Here is a 16521-nt window from a genome sequence, read left to right as displayed (position 1 = left end):
AAAAAAAAAGTTTATGAAGATTTAAAAAAAAGAGTGCACATGTGTACATACGAGAGTGTGTACGTGCATACACATACAGTTCCATATTCCTCCAGGCAAAAAGTTACAAAGGAGGGTGAGAGACCTCAGGCCATCAAAACACAGAAGACTCATTCATAACCCACCAGAGTGATATGCACTAGTGGAGAACCCCACATTTGGGTGATTCAGAAACCCAATACAGAGAGGGATATAGGCAAATCAAAGAAAAATAAGAGGCAAAAGACCAAAGAAGGGTGGACTTCCCTGGTGGTGCAGTAGTTAAAAATCCGCCTGCCAATGCAGGGGACACAGGTTCGATCCCTGGTCGGGGAAGATCCCACATGCTGCGGAGCAACTAAACCCGTGCGCCACAACTAGTGAGCCCGTGCGCTAGAGGCCGCAAGCCACAACTACTGAGCCCGCGTGCCACAACTACTGAAGCCTGCGCGCCTAGAGTCCAAGCACAACAAAGAGTAGCCCCCACTTGCTGCAACTAGAGAAAGCCCACGTGCAGCAACAAAGATGCAACACAGCGCAAAATAAAATAAATTAATTAATAAATTAATTTTTTAAAAAAGACCAAAGAAAGGAGAAGTAAAATTTCCAGCTATTAACCACCCCCCAAAAAAAAACACCTTCCTCTAAACTTTCTGGGCTGCCACCTTCATTCCCCTGAGCCTCACCTGAATCAAAGCAATGAGAGGAGAGATCACGATGGTGATGCCTTTGGCCAACAGAGCAGGGAGCTGATAGCAGAGTGATTTTCCTGCCCCTGTGGGCATGCACACAAAGACATCCTTGTCGCCTGCAAAAATACAAGAAGGCAACATCTCAATGCTTCCTGCCTTTTAATCTCTCCCCTTCATCAAGGCTGTTGAAAATTAAACAAGAATGTAGGAAAAACTCCTCGCAGAGTGTCTGGCACGTACAAGGGTCTCAATATAACCTCAATTCTCTTCCCTTCCTTTCTACGAAAAGGGAAGCGGTCCAGGGAGATCTGGCAATGCACACAAACCATTTCCAGTAGTGGCAATAACAACTACAAGGGTAAGAAGTCTGAGTCTGCTGGGCTATGGATGATTGAACTGAACATCCATGAAAGCTGAATACTCCTGGATGAGTGGGCATATCGGTATAGACATGGAAACAACATCACTTAGAGGGCTTTTGTTTATAAGTGTTATAATGTAATTAACATGACACTGCTGCTCCCCTCTTGACAACCAGCATTTGTCAACATATCTCAGTTTTATAATATTATTACTCCTTCCTTCCCTATTTGGGACCCAGACCACTCAATCTTCAACACAGGAATTACCTAGAAGGTGACTGGCTTCGGCTATTCCTGCCATGCCCCCACCCCACCTCCACCTCACTGCCTACACAAAAAGGAGAATGGAAATTTATGAGCTGTTTTCAAAGACAACCTTAGCTTTGTCTACGAAATATCAGAACCAGAACAGCTGGGTGGTTCTGCCAATAAAACTGCAAGTTTTGGGTGACAGATCTACAAGAGCTCCAAAACCAAATATGGCCCAAGGGTGGGGAGGAAGGAAGGGTCAGAAGGAAGGTGTTCTTCCTTCTGTAGTGGCAGCGCTATGGTATAGCCAGCACAAACATAAATGCAGGTAGTTTGGCAACATTACCTTTCACTACAGCCATGGTTGCCCTCTCCTGCAAAGGCGTCTTAAAAGAGTCAAACCCAAAGACCTTCTTCAACGTGCTCCGGACTCGACGCTCAGGGTCAAAAGGAGAGGAAGAGTTGGTACTCATCTTGACGACAGTGGCCAAAGGTTAAGGCAAAGGTGATGAGCATATATGGTTGCAAGGAGAACCCTCTGTTCTGCTTTTCAAAGCCTACTTATTTTTTCTATAAGTTTGCTTTATTACACTCAAACTATATTATTTTCAAATAATATAGCTCCAGGTGAACAGCCTCAAGCAATACATTCCTGGGTAATTATCTCCAAATTTATGCTCGGTGAAAATAAAAACACCCAGCTATCCCAGGCCACGGTATAGCGCAGAGCTAGAAATCAGATCACGATTAAAAACACAAATGTCTTCAGAACAGTTTGGAGAAGATGGAATTTTCTTCTAAGATCCACCCTCTGCTCTATAAGCACAGCCATGACGACCATTCTTCCCCCCAGGACCCCGACCCCTTCTTCCCCCCACGACCCCCGCGCCCAGAGGAGAGCTCTTCCCTTTTCCTCCTCTGAACCCTAGATCTGTTCTTCCCTCCCTTCCCCAGCCGAAGCCTCCCTCTCTTCACCCAAAGATATCAGAGCCGGCCGTGGGCCCCAAGGAGCGAGGGGCTCTTGTCGGGCAGTTGCTGCCCGCTGGCTCGGGAACTACTCGAAGACCCCCGTAAGCCACAGGTAACTCTCAAAAGCCAAACTGCTGGGAACGCAACGTCAGGTAAACCCTCACAAGCTTGTGTCCGTCGTGCAGTGATGACGTTGCGCAAGCGTTGGCGCGAGGGGCGGAGCCAGACGCGGAAACGGCCGTTTTGATTGGTTCTAGGTCTGAAACGGGCGCGGGGTCTCCTGGGATCCGGAAGTAGTTGCCTTTCCGCCCGGAAGTCGGCTCTTCGGAGTCATAGGAGTGAGCCACGCCGGGGCTGTGGGAATAAGATGGCGGGGAAGAAGAGTGTTCTGTCGTCTCTCGCAGTTTACGCGGAAGATTCAGAGCCCGAGTCTGACGGCGAAGCAGGAGTTGAAACGGCGGGCGGCGCAGCTGGTGAGGCCCGAGTAGGGAGCTGGAAGGGGAGAATCGGATGTCTGCTCGGAATGCTGCTCCCCTAGCAGGCGGGAGGGAAAGAGATGGTCATTGTGCCCCAAGTATCGGGCTCTGGAGCCCCGAAGGGCGTTCAGGGTCCTAGGATAGACGGAGCGTTAGATGCTCTGTAGCAAGAATGGACCGTCTCCTTCTTTTGATTGGATTATTCTTCCGAAACTTACTGAAAGTCTTCTCCCTGCTGGGTATTGTGCTGGGCAGAAGGATGGACGAAGGGTGGAGAGGGTCCAAGGCTACTGAACCACCACCTATTTTCTCCGGCCTTCTTGTTTGGTGGGGGAGAGCGAAACTTTTAATTAACAATATGCTTTAGCCATATCTTGGAGCTTTTAAAAATACATCCATCCTGTCTCCACTGCGAGGGAGTCTAATTTAGTAGATCTGGAGAAGGACCTGGGCATTTGTGAGCTTTCCAAGGCTTCTTGGTGATTCCATTACTTTGTGAGTTGTTAAAGCCCATCGGTGATTTTGTTGTTCCACCCTGGTTAAGAATCACAGTGTTAAGAAATGGGAACAGGTCTATTGGGGACATAGAGAGGCAGCAAGTTACCCAACGTGTCTGGGCCTTGGTTTCCTCATTTGGAAAGTGATGGGGTTCGGGGGGCCTTGGACTGGGTTAGATCCTCTCAGTTTTGTGTGGTCTCTGCCTGTCAGGAAGTTCTCTGGTGGTTTCCCAGTAATTTGTTTTGTTTTGGGGCTTTGTTGTTGTTTTTGTTTTAAACGTAGGAAAAGATTTTGTTTCTCAAGTGGGTATGACTGGGAACCTCTCCAGGTGCCCCCATTTAAGGTCCTGTTCCTAAGGGAGGACACACAAAAACGAGAATGACAGAGTCCTTGTCTTGATGAGAAGACAAGTTCATTGGTGCCTATGATACAAGGTAGACATATGCAGATAAAAATAGATGGGGTTTTTTTCTGGAATTTTATTTTATTTTTTGTACAGCAGGTTCTTATTAGTTATCTGTTTTATACATATTAGTGTATATATGTCAATCCCAATCTCCCAAGTCATCCCACCCCCTCCACCCACCCCCACCCCACCCCCGCCACTTTCCCCCCTTGGTGTCCATACGTTTGTTCAAAAGAGATGTTTAAACAACATGGTATAATAGTTCAGAGAAGGGAAGGCTTCAGTTGGCATAATAGGCGGATCGGAAGCATTAGAAACGGAATTTAATATTACTCGGTTTTCTTCCCTGTTCTTTTAACGAATTCAGGCACTAAATTCTGCGATCTTCCGAAAAGCAGAATCTGGGCCTAAGGTCACTTACATGAGACTTAGGTTTCCTTTTCTCTTCAGAGATAGTCCTGGCAACTCAGATCACTCAGGTGGTGTTTTTTTGCATTCTTTTCCCCATTCGTTCATTTTATTTTTCTCTTCTGTTTCAGAGGAGAAAGGCGGATTGGTATCTGAAGCCTATGGAGAGGATGATTTTTCTCGCCTCGGGGGTGATGAAGATGGCTATGAAGAAGAGGAGGATGAGAATAGCAAACAGTCGGTAAGTAAGTCTGTTCCCAAATCCAGAGCTGCTCAGAGGACCATTTATCAGAAACCTTCTGACCTGTACCGACAGTGTTCCATGCCTAATTTCATCCCCTCCCCAACTTTTATTTTCTTTAGTATCAGTTGAGGAAACTGGGTTGGATATCAGTAGTTCTATTTGAAAATCAAGTTCGTTTTCACCTGAACCATTTTGTATTAACCTTTGAATTGAAACTTGGGGGGAAAGATAGTGGGCAATTTTATTTAACACAGATATCAATGGGTGTTTTATGTTGGTTTTCCCTATTTAGATAATTTATTCCATTTGTAACAGTGCATTCATCCTAATTGGTGTATCATTTATATCTGCACTCAATTCTGTGTTATTTGTAATCTTGGTTGGGGTTCATTCAAATTTTTCAGTTTATTAGAAAGACGAGGAAGGACAGTTATTTGTGCTTTGATCCTTATTAACTCCTTTCTTGACTTTTTACTTGGCACTTTTTATCAAAGTGTTCTTGATCACAAATCTTGCCTGATGTTTAGTATGTGCTGACTATCAAAGGAAAGAGAACTTGCATCTTAATTAATCAGAAAGACTTTAGGTACACTGTCACCTGAGCATCATGGGCCAGAATTTTATAGTTTGGAGAAAAACAAGGATTCAGGCTGGTGCTTAACACAAAGACATACAAAGTTGAATCTCGATATAAAATCTGGTTATTTAGCAACAGCTCTAATTAAAACGCTCAGTGTTCTGTATTATTTGTTTGAAAATTTTGTTACTCGTTGATACTTAAATGTTAACATTAAAATGCTTCACAGGGAATTGCCTGGCGGTCCAGTGGTTAGGACTCTGTGCTTTCACTGCGAGGGCCCAGGTTCAATCCCTGGTTGGGGAACTAAGATCCCACAAGCCGCGAGGTGCGGCCAAAAAAAGCGGGGGGTGGGGGGAGGGCGGGGATAAAATGCTTTACAAATTAAACAAAAACGCGTTTTGTATTTTCTGTTGTTTTGGAAGACCTTTTTATCCCCTTAGGCCTCCCCTCCCCCATGATTGCTGATAATTCAGAATTGACTAAAATTGTTTAGAAAAGCTTTGTAAGTTATTTCGTTTTTCTGCTTTTCTTAAGTGCATACATAGTGGCTTAACATCCATAACTCTTTTCTTCAGCAAATTTGCACAATGTGTGTTTTTGAAGTGTTATTCTATATTTGCTTTGCATAGAATTTTTACCAGATTTAAGCTTTATTTCAAATTTTAGTAAAATCCTCGCATCCAGTCCCAATATAGACATTCTAAAATGTGATTGTACTTGGCTGAGCTACATCTCTGATTATTTGGCCTGATGGGTTTCATTTGGAGGAGATTTTGGAGATTGCGTTTAAAACCTGTGGCTCACTGATGCCTTGCAGGACAGTTAAATCTCAAAGCCATCAGTGTAGTTCAAGTCTCTCAGGTGGTGTTTATATTAACATCTGGCAGGCTTTTTAATTTGGGGGTTAAAGTGATTGAAAAAAGCAGTTTCAAATGAAACAGTTTTCTGTTGGATGTTAAATCATGGCTCCCGCGTATTGGGGTGTGCTGGGTAGTGGAACGGATATGGATTATAGCTACCTAACAGGGTAGCTGATCTTTGACCTTCATTAGCATTTAGTGGAATGGTGGGCTAGCTTGGGTGAGATCAGGGCACACTTTGGAAAATGCCTTGCCTGCATGGTGCTTTGTGTCAGGCAGGCCCTTTGGATAGGGAACAAGGCTGGATGGAACGGGTCACCGGCAGTTCTGTGAGCGCTTGCATGGAGGCAGGGCCCACTCAGCTGGGACCCAGGACAGGCTGGGCGTTGCCCTTCAGTCCTGCCTTTCCCAGCTCACTCGCCCTGGTCGTTTGATGCCTACCTTCCTACTGTTCATGTTGGTGCAGGTGTTGCTGGTTGAAGCGTTGGGGTATAGCGTGTGGGGGTCGTGGCACTCCGGGGGCGAACAATGTTATTGGAGCTCTGAGTCTGATGTATTTGTGTACATGAAAGGCAAAGAAGGAAAAAAAGACTCATACCGGGTTTGAAATCACCGATACTTCACTGGAAACGCCATTTCTGTTTTATCCCGTGGCGCCTGATCTTATTCTTTTCTCAAGCATGTTGCCACCTTTCTCCATTTTTGTGTTTGTGGTTTTTAAACTCAGGCATTTTCGTTAATATAGGCTATGGCACTGCTGGCATAACAACTTTGAGCTGCCGTTGTCGTTCCCCCCGCCCCGCAACATCTCTTTTTCCCCTTCTCTTTCTCTAGAGCCTGAGTCATATGGTAGGGGAGGGGTTCTTGGTGGGACAACCCAGGCTGGGTAGGTTTGCTCCAAACCCTGTTATGCATGTGAGAACCTCAGGCCCAGTCCTTTAAGCTTAATCCTCTAAATTCTTTGTCTTGTAGGAAGATGACGATTCAGAGACTGAAAAACCTGAGGCTGATGACCCAAAGGTATTTGGTGTTGGCTGTGGTGGGGTGGCTGGATACGAACAAGGCATTTTTAACAATATGGCTCAGTTCGTGTGTCTAGTCAAGATCTGTCTCACTAACGTACTGTGTAACCATGTGTAAGTTGGGGGAGAGAAGCCTGGAGACTACCCTGGACTGTCCTGAGGCAGCTCAATTTCCAGCCTCGCAGCCAAGGTGAGAGGCTTGGCTAAGTGCAGCAGCCCACCTCTGCTCCGAATCCAGGTGGGCTCTGGGAGGTCACTGCCCCTGCAGGTGGGTTAGGTGTGGGAATGTTTTTAGAATGAGGAAGCCATAAAGGCTGCCTCATGTACCATGGGCTCTCTTTAGTCGTCTAGATGTGAAGAAGGGCCATAGAGAGCCAGACGAAATGAGACCTCTCCCAGCTATGGGGGATGCTGAGCCTAAGCCTTGTTTTTCCAGGCTTGTGCCCTTCCACTCTTGGGTAAACCACACAGAATGGTTTGTTTTGAAACAACATAGTCATTTCTTCTTCTGTTTCCATCCCAGTAGCAGCTGAGAGTAATTTACATATCCTTGACCCCATCGTGATGAAGGTTAAGGCACACACATATACATACATACACACACACACACACACACGCACACACACCACCACCACCACCACCACCACCACCACCACCACCCACCACCACCACCACCCCGTCCCCCCAGTGTTGGGTACTGTGTGCTGGGCATTAATACAAATGTGCCTGTTGAGGAAGCATTCTTTGGGGCACAAACTTTTTTTTTTTTTCTCAAAGAAAAAGAGTAATTCCATTACTCTGGGCCTGGGGAATAGGGACCAAGTTTTGTGTCTAAAAACTGCTTTAAAACCAGCTGAGGCCTTTAAGGTGTCCTAGTGGAATTTAGGAGAACTATCCCCAATTATAAGGTAAAGCAGGGGTATATCCAAAAATATAGCACGAGCTGTTCCGAATTTGAGCTGATTTTGTGATGGGCTAGAACTGTGCCAACCATTGAAATAAACTCACGAAGAGCTGCGGATGATGCAGTAAGAAATTTTACCGAGAAAGAACGTTTAGGCACCAGCATGCAGGAGGAAAACGAAATGTTGTCCTACAAGCCACAAATGCCAGCTCCTTTCTGTGCCTAGTGAGGAATGCAGGCTTCAGAACCTGGCCAGGCATTACTAGTAGGAGGGTAGACCCGTGGCCTGCATCAAGGACCGTCCAGCTCTGCTTGGGCTCACAGAAAGAAAATGGTCAGTAGTGTTAGTGTCCATCTTCTGTCTTAGTGTTTGGGGTATTTGGGCCTTGGAGCCTGTGCATAAAATAAGCCTTGGGGGTCGCCAAGTGTCAGGGCTTCAGTTGTAGACGGAAAGGAGGATTTGTGGGACCTGGAGCCTTTATGTGTACAGCTGCCAGCCTTCGCCTGAAGCTGAAGCCTCCTGGGGACGTTGGCTGGAGAGCAGGGTGCATGCCCTTAACTGTCACCCCTTCTGGAATACAGCAAATCCCCTGGGAATGACATTCCTGTATGAGAGAGGAAGAACGGCCAAGGAAGAGAGGGGGTAGGATGGGGGAGTTGGTTAGTGTCGTTCTGTGTTCAGCCTCCCCCTTCTTGGTCCCACGTGGAGGTTGACTGATGTGCGTTACTGTATTTCATTCAGTCGTTTGAATTTCCAATCTGTGAAATGAAAAGTCCTCAAGGAACAATTTCTGTTCCTGTTAGGGAGCCCTCAGAAATGAGAACACAAAGTCCAGCCCTCTTTCCTTCCTGGGCGGGACGGCGGCGGCAGCGGGGACGGGCACCGGCTTGCAGGTTGCGGGCCCGGAGTGGAGGGGCAGCCGGGGCAGCAGGCGGCCGCGGGGACGCCCCTTCCCGGTCCAACGTGCTGCTGGGGAAGCGGCGTGGGGCCAGCGGCGCTTGGTCAACCTCGCAGGGCGCACGGTGGCCTCCGGGGCGTCTGAGAGGAGCTGCCACGTGGGCGGCGGGGCCGCGTGGACCCAGCATGAGCGAATTTCCCTGTAAAAAACGTGATGACTATTTGGAATGGCCTGAGTATTTCATGGCAGTGGCCTTCTTATCGGCACAGGGGAGCAAAGATCCAAATTCCCAGGTGGGAGCCTGCATCGTGAATGCAGAAAACAGGATTGTGGGCATTGGGTCCAATGGAATGCCAAATGGATGCAGTGATGACCTCTTGCCTTGGAGGAGGACAGCGGAGAGTATACTGGATACCAAATACCCTTAGGTGTGCCACGCCGAGCTGAATGCCATTATGAACAAAAACTCAGCCGACGTGAAAGGCTGTACCATGTATGTCGCCTTGTTCCCGTGTAATGAATGTGCTAAGCTCATCATCCAGGCAGGGATAAAAGAAGTTATTTTCGTGTCTGATAAATACCACGACAGCAATGAGACAATAGCCGCGAGGCTCATGTTTGAAATGGCTGGGGTTTCCTTCAGGAAATTCACACCAAAGCGCAGCCGGATTGTCATTGACTTTGATTCAATTAACAGCAGACCAGGTCAGAAGCTCCAGTGACTTACATCTCATTAAATCTCCAGAAGATTGGATTATCCTCTTCTAAGAAGCTGCTAATGCCTTTCATCTTAAAGTTAGACATAACTTTCTTTTTTTTTTTTTTTTTTTTTTTTTTTTTTTGCGGTACGCGGGCCTCTCACTGTTGTGGCCTCTCCCGTTGTGGAGCACAGGCTCCAGATGCACAGGCTCAGCGGCCATGGCTCACGAGCCCAGCCGCTCCGCGGCATGTGGGATCTTCCCGGACTGGGGCACAAACCCACATCCCCTGCATCGGCAGGCAGACTCTCAACCACTGCGCCACTAGGGAAGCCCAAGAGGAGAGTATTTTGATAGCCCTTCAAGTACTTGTGGATGTTTGATGCTTCATCATAACTCAATAGGTGGTAGTTTCCTAAAGGTTAGTTGCAATGAAAATGTGAATCAATGAACTTTTTGGACTCTGCTTCACTTAAATGCACGGGTCTCTCGCACTTTAAATGGCTCTTTTGCCCATACATGATATTACATCATCAGACACTAGTGATTTGGACAATGTTGGTTCACCGAGTTATGCAGGTCTCCTAAATGTTGACACATTTTGTTCTGTAGTATCCAAAAAAAATCTTATTTGTTAGTGACATTTCTGATCTCATCAAACAAGCCATTAAGTATCAGAAAGTTGTCATGCTCACAGTGGGAAGTATGTATTTTCCCAGATTCTAATTTTTGCTTGAGGACTTGAATTTTATCGTTGCCAGTAAATACCGTGAGAGTTTTCCCTGAAGTTGCGGGCTTCGTTGTTAAGAAAATGCCTGCCAGCTACGTAAGTCTGAATAACCATAGTTTGTCAGTTATTCTTTCAAGTAAAAGTGATATTCTATGAAGAAAGCAGCTAGTTCAGCTTGCAGCTCAGTCACACAAAATGTTAAAATGTACTCAGTGATCAAGATGAATCATTTTTACTGCTTCATCAAGGATATTCTTAAGTGAAATTTGCTTTTTTTAAACCGAGAGTATGACTACTGCTAAATTTGGTGCCGCTGCTTTGATTTATTCTAAAGGGCCAAGAAGTTTACCCATTGTTGCCCCTGTAAATGTAACACAGCGAGAGGGCAAATAATGTCTTAGTATTACACAAACAGTTTTGACCTTGCAGACCCCCCAGGGGTCCACAGATCAACTTCAAGAGCTACTGTTCTTCAAAAACAAAACTCTTGGGTTGGTAATATTAACTATTTGATAGCTGCTTTCATTGCCCTGTACCTGTCCATTGAGCTGTTAGCCTTATGGGGTCTTGAGCCGTATTGGAGGCAGTAGAGCGTCTGGAGGACACCGAGACCGCATAATCAAATCTGCCTCGTTTGTTTTGTGACGATTCACTGGGTAAATGTAATGAATACTTAGCTTACTGGTGTCTGGCCCGTCTGCATTCAGCAGCGTTAGTTGCGACGACCAGTGCCCCCTCAGCACGCTTCCCAGGCTGGTCGTACATGTCACTGGGTCTGTTGTGGGGTATTGGATTCTGCATTTTAAACCGGACTGTGCTCCAAGGAGAGCAGAGGTGAGGAGACTTAAAGCCACGTCACGTGGGGGAAAGTTAAGGAGCTGGGAGTGGGAAGTTCTGTCTGCTGTTTGAAGGTCTGGTGAGGGAAGGGCGGTGGCAGCTCCACGCAGAACTCAAAGCAACGAGGAGATGTTTGCCTTCGCGTAACGAAGAGCTGCCCTTCGTCTCTGGCCAGGATTGAGTCAAGGTGCCACAGGAGGTAGTGAACGCTCTGTTTCTGGCCTTTTCAGGAACGAATGTCCTAAAAGAAATGTGAGGGTGGGGTTGGACTAAGACCCCCAGGGTGTTTCTGGGAAAGGACTTGGCATTGTGGATAAGCAAAGTTGAGTATTCTCCAACTGTATCATCTGTTGACTTTAGGAAGTACAAATGTAGAGTACAAAGACTGGAAATTGCCCTTATTTTTATCACTCTGATGTTTGGGGTTACCTATGAGTGCCAAGTCCCATATTTGGGAATTTGAGGAAGAGATGAGAACTCCAGACCCCCCTCTGTAGGGAGCCTTTGGTCCTGATCCATCAGCCCGGGGTGGCAGGGATGGGGCCCTCGGGTTGCTGAGTTTGCCCTAAACTAGGGAAAAGGAGCTGGAGCACGTGGCAGTGTCCCACGGGAAACAGTGCTTCAGCACTTCTGTTCCACCGTATCTTGTTCTCTGACTTCAACTTTCTGGTCTCTTCAGTAAGCAGCGCGACTCAGATGTTTCAGTTACTCAGCAGAAGGTGGCACTGCTGTCCTAGAAAAAGTCGGACTAGGAGTGGCAGTCGTCTGTCCAGCTCCTTAGCACAGGGCCAGGGGCCCGAAGGATCAAGTGTTTCCTCCATGTGTTTGCCCTTGGCCTGTGAGCTTCCCTTTTCACCACTCTCCTTTGTCCTTGTTTTACCTCAGTTGCCCTGGAACTTTTCCCCTTGTTTATTTTTTTCCCCACTCCCACAGTTCCCGTGGATAAAGGTATTTCCACTCACTCACTGTCCCTGACACACTCTTCCTTTGCAAACAAACACGGGCACTGATGAGCTAGCACAGGCAAGCTGGAGCAGCCCATTGCCAAGCTGACTGGGAGGCCCGGCTTCCCGGTGCGGGGTGGGATGGCCGGCCCCCTGAGGCGCTGTGGTCCAGGCTTTGACCCAGGGAAAGAATCCTCTCAGCCCAAGGAGCAAACATCTGTCAAAATAAAAGTGTCTCTGGGTCAAAGAGGTGACATCGGGTGGGGAAAAAATTGTGCCAGCATTTTTTAAAAGGCATGTACAACCCCAGCTCAAAGAAAACATTTAAAAAATCCTTCGAGCCCAAAAGAAGTGCAGAAATGTGGCGTTCACAACTCAGAGCCGGTCTAGTGGGTTTGGAGTCAGAAGACCTGGGTTGAGCACTGGCTCAGCTGCCCTCCAGCTGTGGCCAACAGGCACATAACTTAAACTGTGCTCAGCTCAGCTGAAGTCCGGGCCATGATACCCACTGTTCCAGGTGATAGGAGAGAACGTGTAGGAACAAGTTTTTCTCAGCCTAAGATGCAGCTGTGAGCAGTACTCAGCCTTCTCACCCAAACACAGTCTGATTCTACGCCCTCATCCTGGAGGTCAGAAGTTGCCACAGTTTGTCAGTTCACGGCACCCTTGGTATCACAGGAAGTTTTCACAGAACTCCTAGGCCAAAAGAAATGACCTAACAATTCTGTTTATTAAGTAATTTGCTGCCTGCAGTCAGCATCTGTGTCCTCACAATTTAGTAGCCACTTGAAAAAAATAATACATAAATTAGTGTGGTATCTGACAGATGTCAAGTAATGCTGTTTCCCTTGAAATTTTTAAATATCACCGGCACCTTTGTAGGGGGGATCTGGGGGGCCTTGATGGACAGCTTGGGAACTGTGCTGGTAGATATTCTTAGAGTCCCAGAGCGGTGGGGCTTGGTGAAGTCCTCGCTCAGCGCGGTGAACGGGCCTCTGCCTTCGGTGGCTACACGTACACACCTGAATTCCCTCAAGAAGGTCGAGCGTCTTCATCGCCGTGTGTTGTTAGTTGACTCAGAGTTTAGATGAAGGATTTGCCTTGGGAAGAACTGACTCGGTAATTCCCAAACTTCCTCTCCTCTCCAGCCCTTCCCCACCCCCCTGCCCCGACCCAGCACTATTATTGATCTTTTAAAATGTCAGAATCAAAGATCTGGAGACCGAAAACAGCCCGAGGAGCTTGTTTCAACAACAGGAGTCTGTTGTTGACAACTGATTCTAGGAAGCACTTTCGGGAGCCTGCCAGCCATTCTCTAATTCACCGCGAAAGGGGAGAGGCTGCCAGTTTCCGCAGGATCCATGCAGAGCAAAATGTTTTCCTCTTTGGGCTTTGGGTGTGTTTGCTATACCTCCAGGACTCTGGAATCGGAAAAGGAGATGCTAAGCTTTTCACAGACAAGCAGCATGGGTTCTAGTCATCCTGAAGGCTACTTCAGAGGGCAGATTGTGGGGTGCAGCAGAGGAACCAAGGCCCTTTCCAGCCAGTGGAGATGGGTCGTTGTGTGCCTTTGCTTGGTGAGCTTCTGGGGAACCCTCACTTGAGGAATGTTCTATTGAGAATTATTCTTCAGGATGGGACAGCAAAGGTTATCTTGTTAGAGCTTAAACTTGGACTTTTTCTTAGAGGTCTTTGACATGGAAAGGGTCATATAGCACTCTTCCTAGTGGTTATCTTGTCAGGGTTTTGTTGTTTTTATATTGTGCCTATTTTATTGTCAGCCTATTAGAGAAGCAAGATTGAATATTTAAGAAAAGAAAAAAATCACCTAATTCCATGATCATAACAGTGCAGCCATTTTCATTCTTCCGTCTTTTTAGGTTTACCTGTATAATAGCATATATATTTTGTATCCAGTTTTGTTCTCATTTGTATTATAAACATCTTCACTGTTGCTATAGTTTGGGTAATTATATAATAGCATGACACAGATGAAAAAATAACACTTGAAAATTAAGTGGTGGGTTATATCTCAATAAAACTGCTGTAGGGAAATTTTTTGTGTGATTTTCTAAATACCTCCAAATGGGGAATGACGAAGAAAAGATTGAGATTCACCAGCTTTTGTTCTAGCAGTAATACCAGTGAGTAGCAGCACACTTCTTCACATCACTTCCCTTAGTTCTTCTCATATATTCAGCTATAGCTAAAGTAAAATCCAAAAATGGTACATTATAGTAGCAAAATGTGTATATGTTTTTGTAACTGTTATTGAATAAAGTGTTATGTAGGCAGTTTCTTTCCAGTGAGATTCCCTGATGGACAGGAAATGTGCCGTGCTCTTTACACAAGTCAAAAGAAAGAACTCATTCTTCAGAATTTCAGTTCTCATTGGAAGTCTGCAGGATTGTTCACCCAGTAAGGGAGGCTGGCTTCGTAGGATTCGGTTTTGGTAGCGTATTTTCTGTAAGCCCCCAGGAAATCTCTAGGCTAAGGACGGGGTGGCAGCACCCACCGTGTATATGATTAAGTCCTCAGGACCTTGTCTTCCGTTCAAGTCAACTCAGACATTACTCGCTGGGGCACCATGGATTCTTGAGCTCTTTCCCCTGATCGTTATAGTTAAAAGGTAAAAGTCAAGGGTTTAACACCTGCTTTGCCTGTGATCTGCTATGGAGTCATTCCTGGAGAGGAATTTTTACCTCTGGTATTCGATGTTGGCTTCCCCAGTGGTTGAAACAAGGGCTTCGAAGAAACTGTGACTATTCACAGCCTCCTGGTCTCAAGGGAGGAAGTGAGAAGTTGGGAAGTGGTATCTCTAGGCTTCGGAGTCAGGCTGGAGCTTGAATTCCAACGTTGCCATTTATTGGGCAAGAAACTGCTTCATTGTATTTTGCTTCAGTTTGCTCGTCTGTAAAAGGGAAATAATAAAATCTGCTTCATGGGGTTTTTATGAGACTTGAATAACATATGTTAGCTTTTACTGAGTTCTGTTTAGAGTGTGAATATATGCTTGGTCCCTCAATGTTGGTTTTATTTTCCTATCTGCCCCCCATGTTCCGCACCCCCCCATACCCCATGATCCTTTGAGTACTTATTAGAAAAAAAAAAAAAATGACAGCATGACTCACCTAGGACCAGAGAAGGAAATGGCCCTTGACCATTGCTGGCTTGTGAGCCATCCACTCTTTTTTTTGAATTTTGGAAGTACTATGTATTTATTGTGATTGAGTTATATGTACATTTACAAAGAGATAACCACCCAGATTACAGGCTACAGAATCCTGGCAACAGCCCAGAAAGCCCCTGGGAACAACTGAACATTCAGTGGAACATCTTCTCGCCTGTGACTGCTAGGCAGCCACTCAGGTTAGTGCATACGCGTGTGCAAAATTTATGGAAAAAGCTGCACTCAGCCAATATGCAACAGATGAGCCACATCCACTCTTAACTTCTGGCTATTGTAATTAGGCCTTTGAACTGTTGAAAATGCCCAGGCTTATTTAACATTGGCATTTCCTTGCTCTCACCGCAGTGAATAGCCACGTGGCCTTCTTTAGGCCTGGTCTTTAGCAAGGCGGGTGTTGGTTGCCCTTGCAGAGTGAGTGACACGGAATTTCCATGCTGGGGAGAACCCACCCACCCCAGGCCGGGGTCTACAAGTCTGTCTGGGTGGTGATCTGAACTGAGCAGCAGACAGAAAGACAGAGACAGGGCGGGCTGTGGAAATAGCTGTCTTGTCCAGATTGAAAGAAACCCAAGGTAGGTCCTTTGTCTTGCCACCTCCCGAAGAAGGCCTGGCTAATATCTGTAGCTGAACACCGCTGGGAGAAATGTTGTGATTGCTGGAAGTTGTGGTCTCCTGCAAAGAGCAAGAAGGACCATTATTCTCCCTCTAACCCCTACTCTTGGCTGCACCGCAGCTGCCATCAGGGCCTTCTTGACTGTACTCGCTCCCAGTCAGCTGAAGCCCCAGAAGCCCCACCCTGCCTCTGTGTGGTTCTCCATCCAAGAAGGAGCTGCTACGTGCCCGGTCCGCCTGCCCATCAGCCGTGCAAGCCCTGACAGACTTCCTTCCCTACGGGACTACATGCCACGGATTACTAACCAAGGCGTGGCTGGGGCCTTCCCCAGTGATGATTTATCTTTTTGAAATTTATGATGCAGAAGGCAAGCTGCCTGTCTTTAGGGATCCAGCACTTCTCACCTTCGTTCTGTGTTTCAGTCCATGTCCCTTGAGATGTTACTGTGTGATTTCTGGATTTGACAGGATTTTACTCGTTTGTATTCTTAACATTGGGATACAATTGAAAACTAAATTTTCCCTAAGCAGTGCCTTAAAGATTCTGGCGTTCCCTCTGGCCCTGTAGATAGTTAATCCTCTTCCTACCAGTATGTACGTGAGGACCAGTGTGCATGTCCACACTCCTGGCTTTCTAGCATCTCACTGCTTTTTGCCCCGATGTTAATCTAACATTGCAGCTTGGCGGTTGACCCCCCAGGCAAGATAATGCTTTCGTAATTGGGTGGCACTGTCGAGGTGTGTCTCAAAAACTTGGCTTTGCTGTCCTCAGCCTCACAAAGCTGTCTTCTTTGTCCTTGTCTGGCTCCAAGCTCTCCAACTCAAAGCATAGAGACACTGTTTTTGTGGAAAACCCTTAAGAAGAAAGTGCAGCCTGGCCTCACCACTGAGGACTTGACTCAAATCCTTGACGTGAGGTAACG

General features: G+C 46.6%; 3 protein-coding genes across 5 annotated transcripts in view; 2 read left to right on the top strand and 1 right to left on the bottom strand.

Annotated features, from left to right (window-relative positions):
* RECQL5 (RecQ like helicase 5) overlaps positions 1 to 2470 on the bottom strand; it is a 38782-nt gene extending 36312 nt beyond the window's left edge. Inside the window, exons 1-3 of one of the 2 annotated variants that reach the window (XR_004347671.1) lie at positions 2307 to 2462; positions 1668 to 1804; positions 705 to 826 (exon numbers count right to left, since the gene is read on the bottom strand). Coding sequence is in view for 1 of the 2 variants with exons in the window: in XM_032617689.1 (XP_032473580.1) it covers positions 705 to 826; positions 1668 to 1794 (249 nt within the window). In the remaining variant the exon portion in view is untranslated. Of the gene's footprint in view, positions 1 to 704; positions 827 to 1667; positions 1805 to 2306 lie in introns of both variants that reach the window. The other variant, XM_032617689.1, reaches the window with a different exon arrangement.
* A 147-nt stretch (positions 2471 to 2617) lies between these two features.
* SAP30BP (SAP30 binding protein) overlaps positions 2618 to 16521 on the top strand; it is a 33867-nt gene continuing 19963 nt past the window's right edge. The window contains exons 1-3 of one of the 2 annotated variants that reach the window (XM_032617690.1): positions 2618 to 2763; positions 4210 to 4319; positions 6735 to 6782. In XM_032617690.1, coding sequence (XP_032473581.1) covers positions 2658 to 2763; positions 4210 to 4319; positions 6735 to 6782 — 264 coding nt within the window. In that variant the 5' untranslated portion in view covers positions 2618 to 2657. The remainder of the gene's footprint in view (positions 2764 to 4209; positions 4320 to 6734; positions 6783 to 16521) is intronic. The other variant, XM_032617691.1, reaches the window with a different exon arrangement.
* Positions 7468 to 9361, top strand: LOC116746309 (deoxycytidylate deaminase-like). Its single transcript, XM_032617692.1, is given in 1 exon segment — positions 7468 to 9361. A coding segment is annotated over 1 exon segment (855 nt). The 5' UTR covers positions 7468 to 8454; the 3' UTR covers positions 9310 to 9361.

This window comes from Phocoena sinus, chromosome 20 (assembly GCF_008692025.1).
Source record: "Phocoena sinus isolate mPhoSin1 chromosome 20, mPhoSin1.pri, whole genome shotgun sequence".
Classification (NCBI taxonomy): Eukaryota; Metazoa; Chordata; class Mammalia; order Artiodactyla; family Phocoenidae; genus Phocoena; species Phocoena sinus.
The sequence above is the reverse complement of the archived record's forward strand: the minus strand, read 5'-3'. Positions and strand labels throughout refer to the sequence as shown.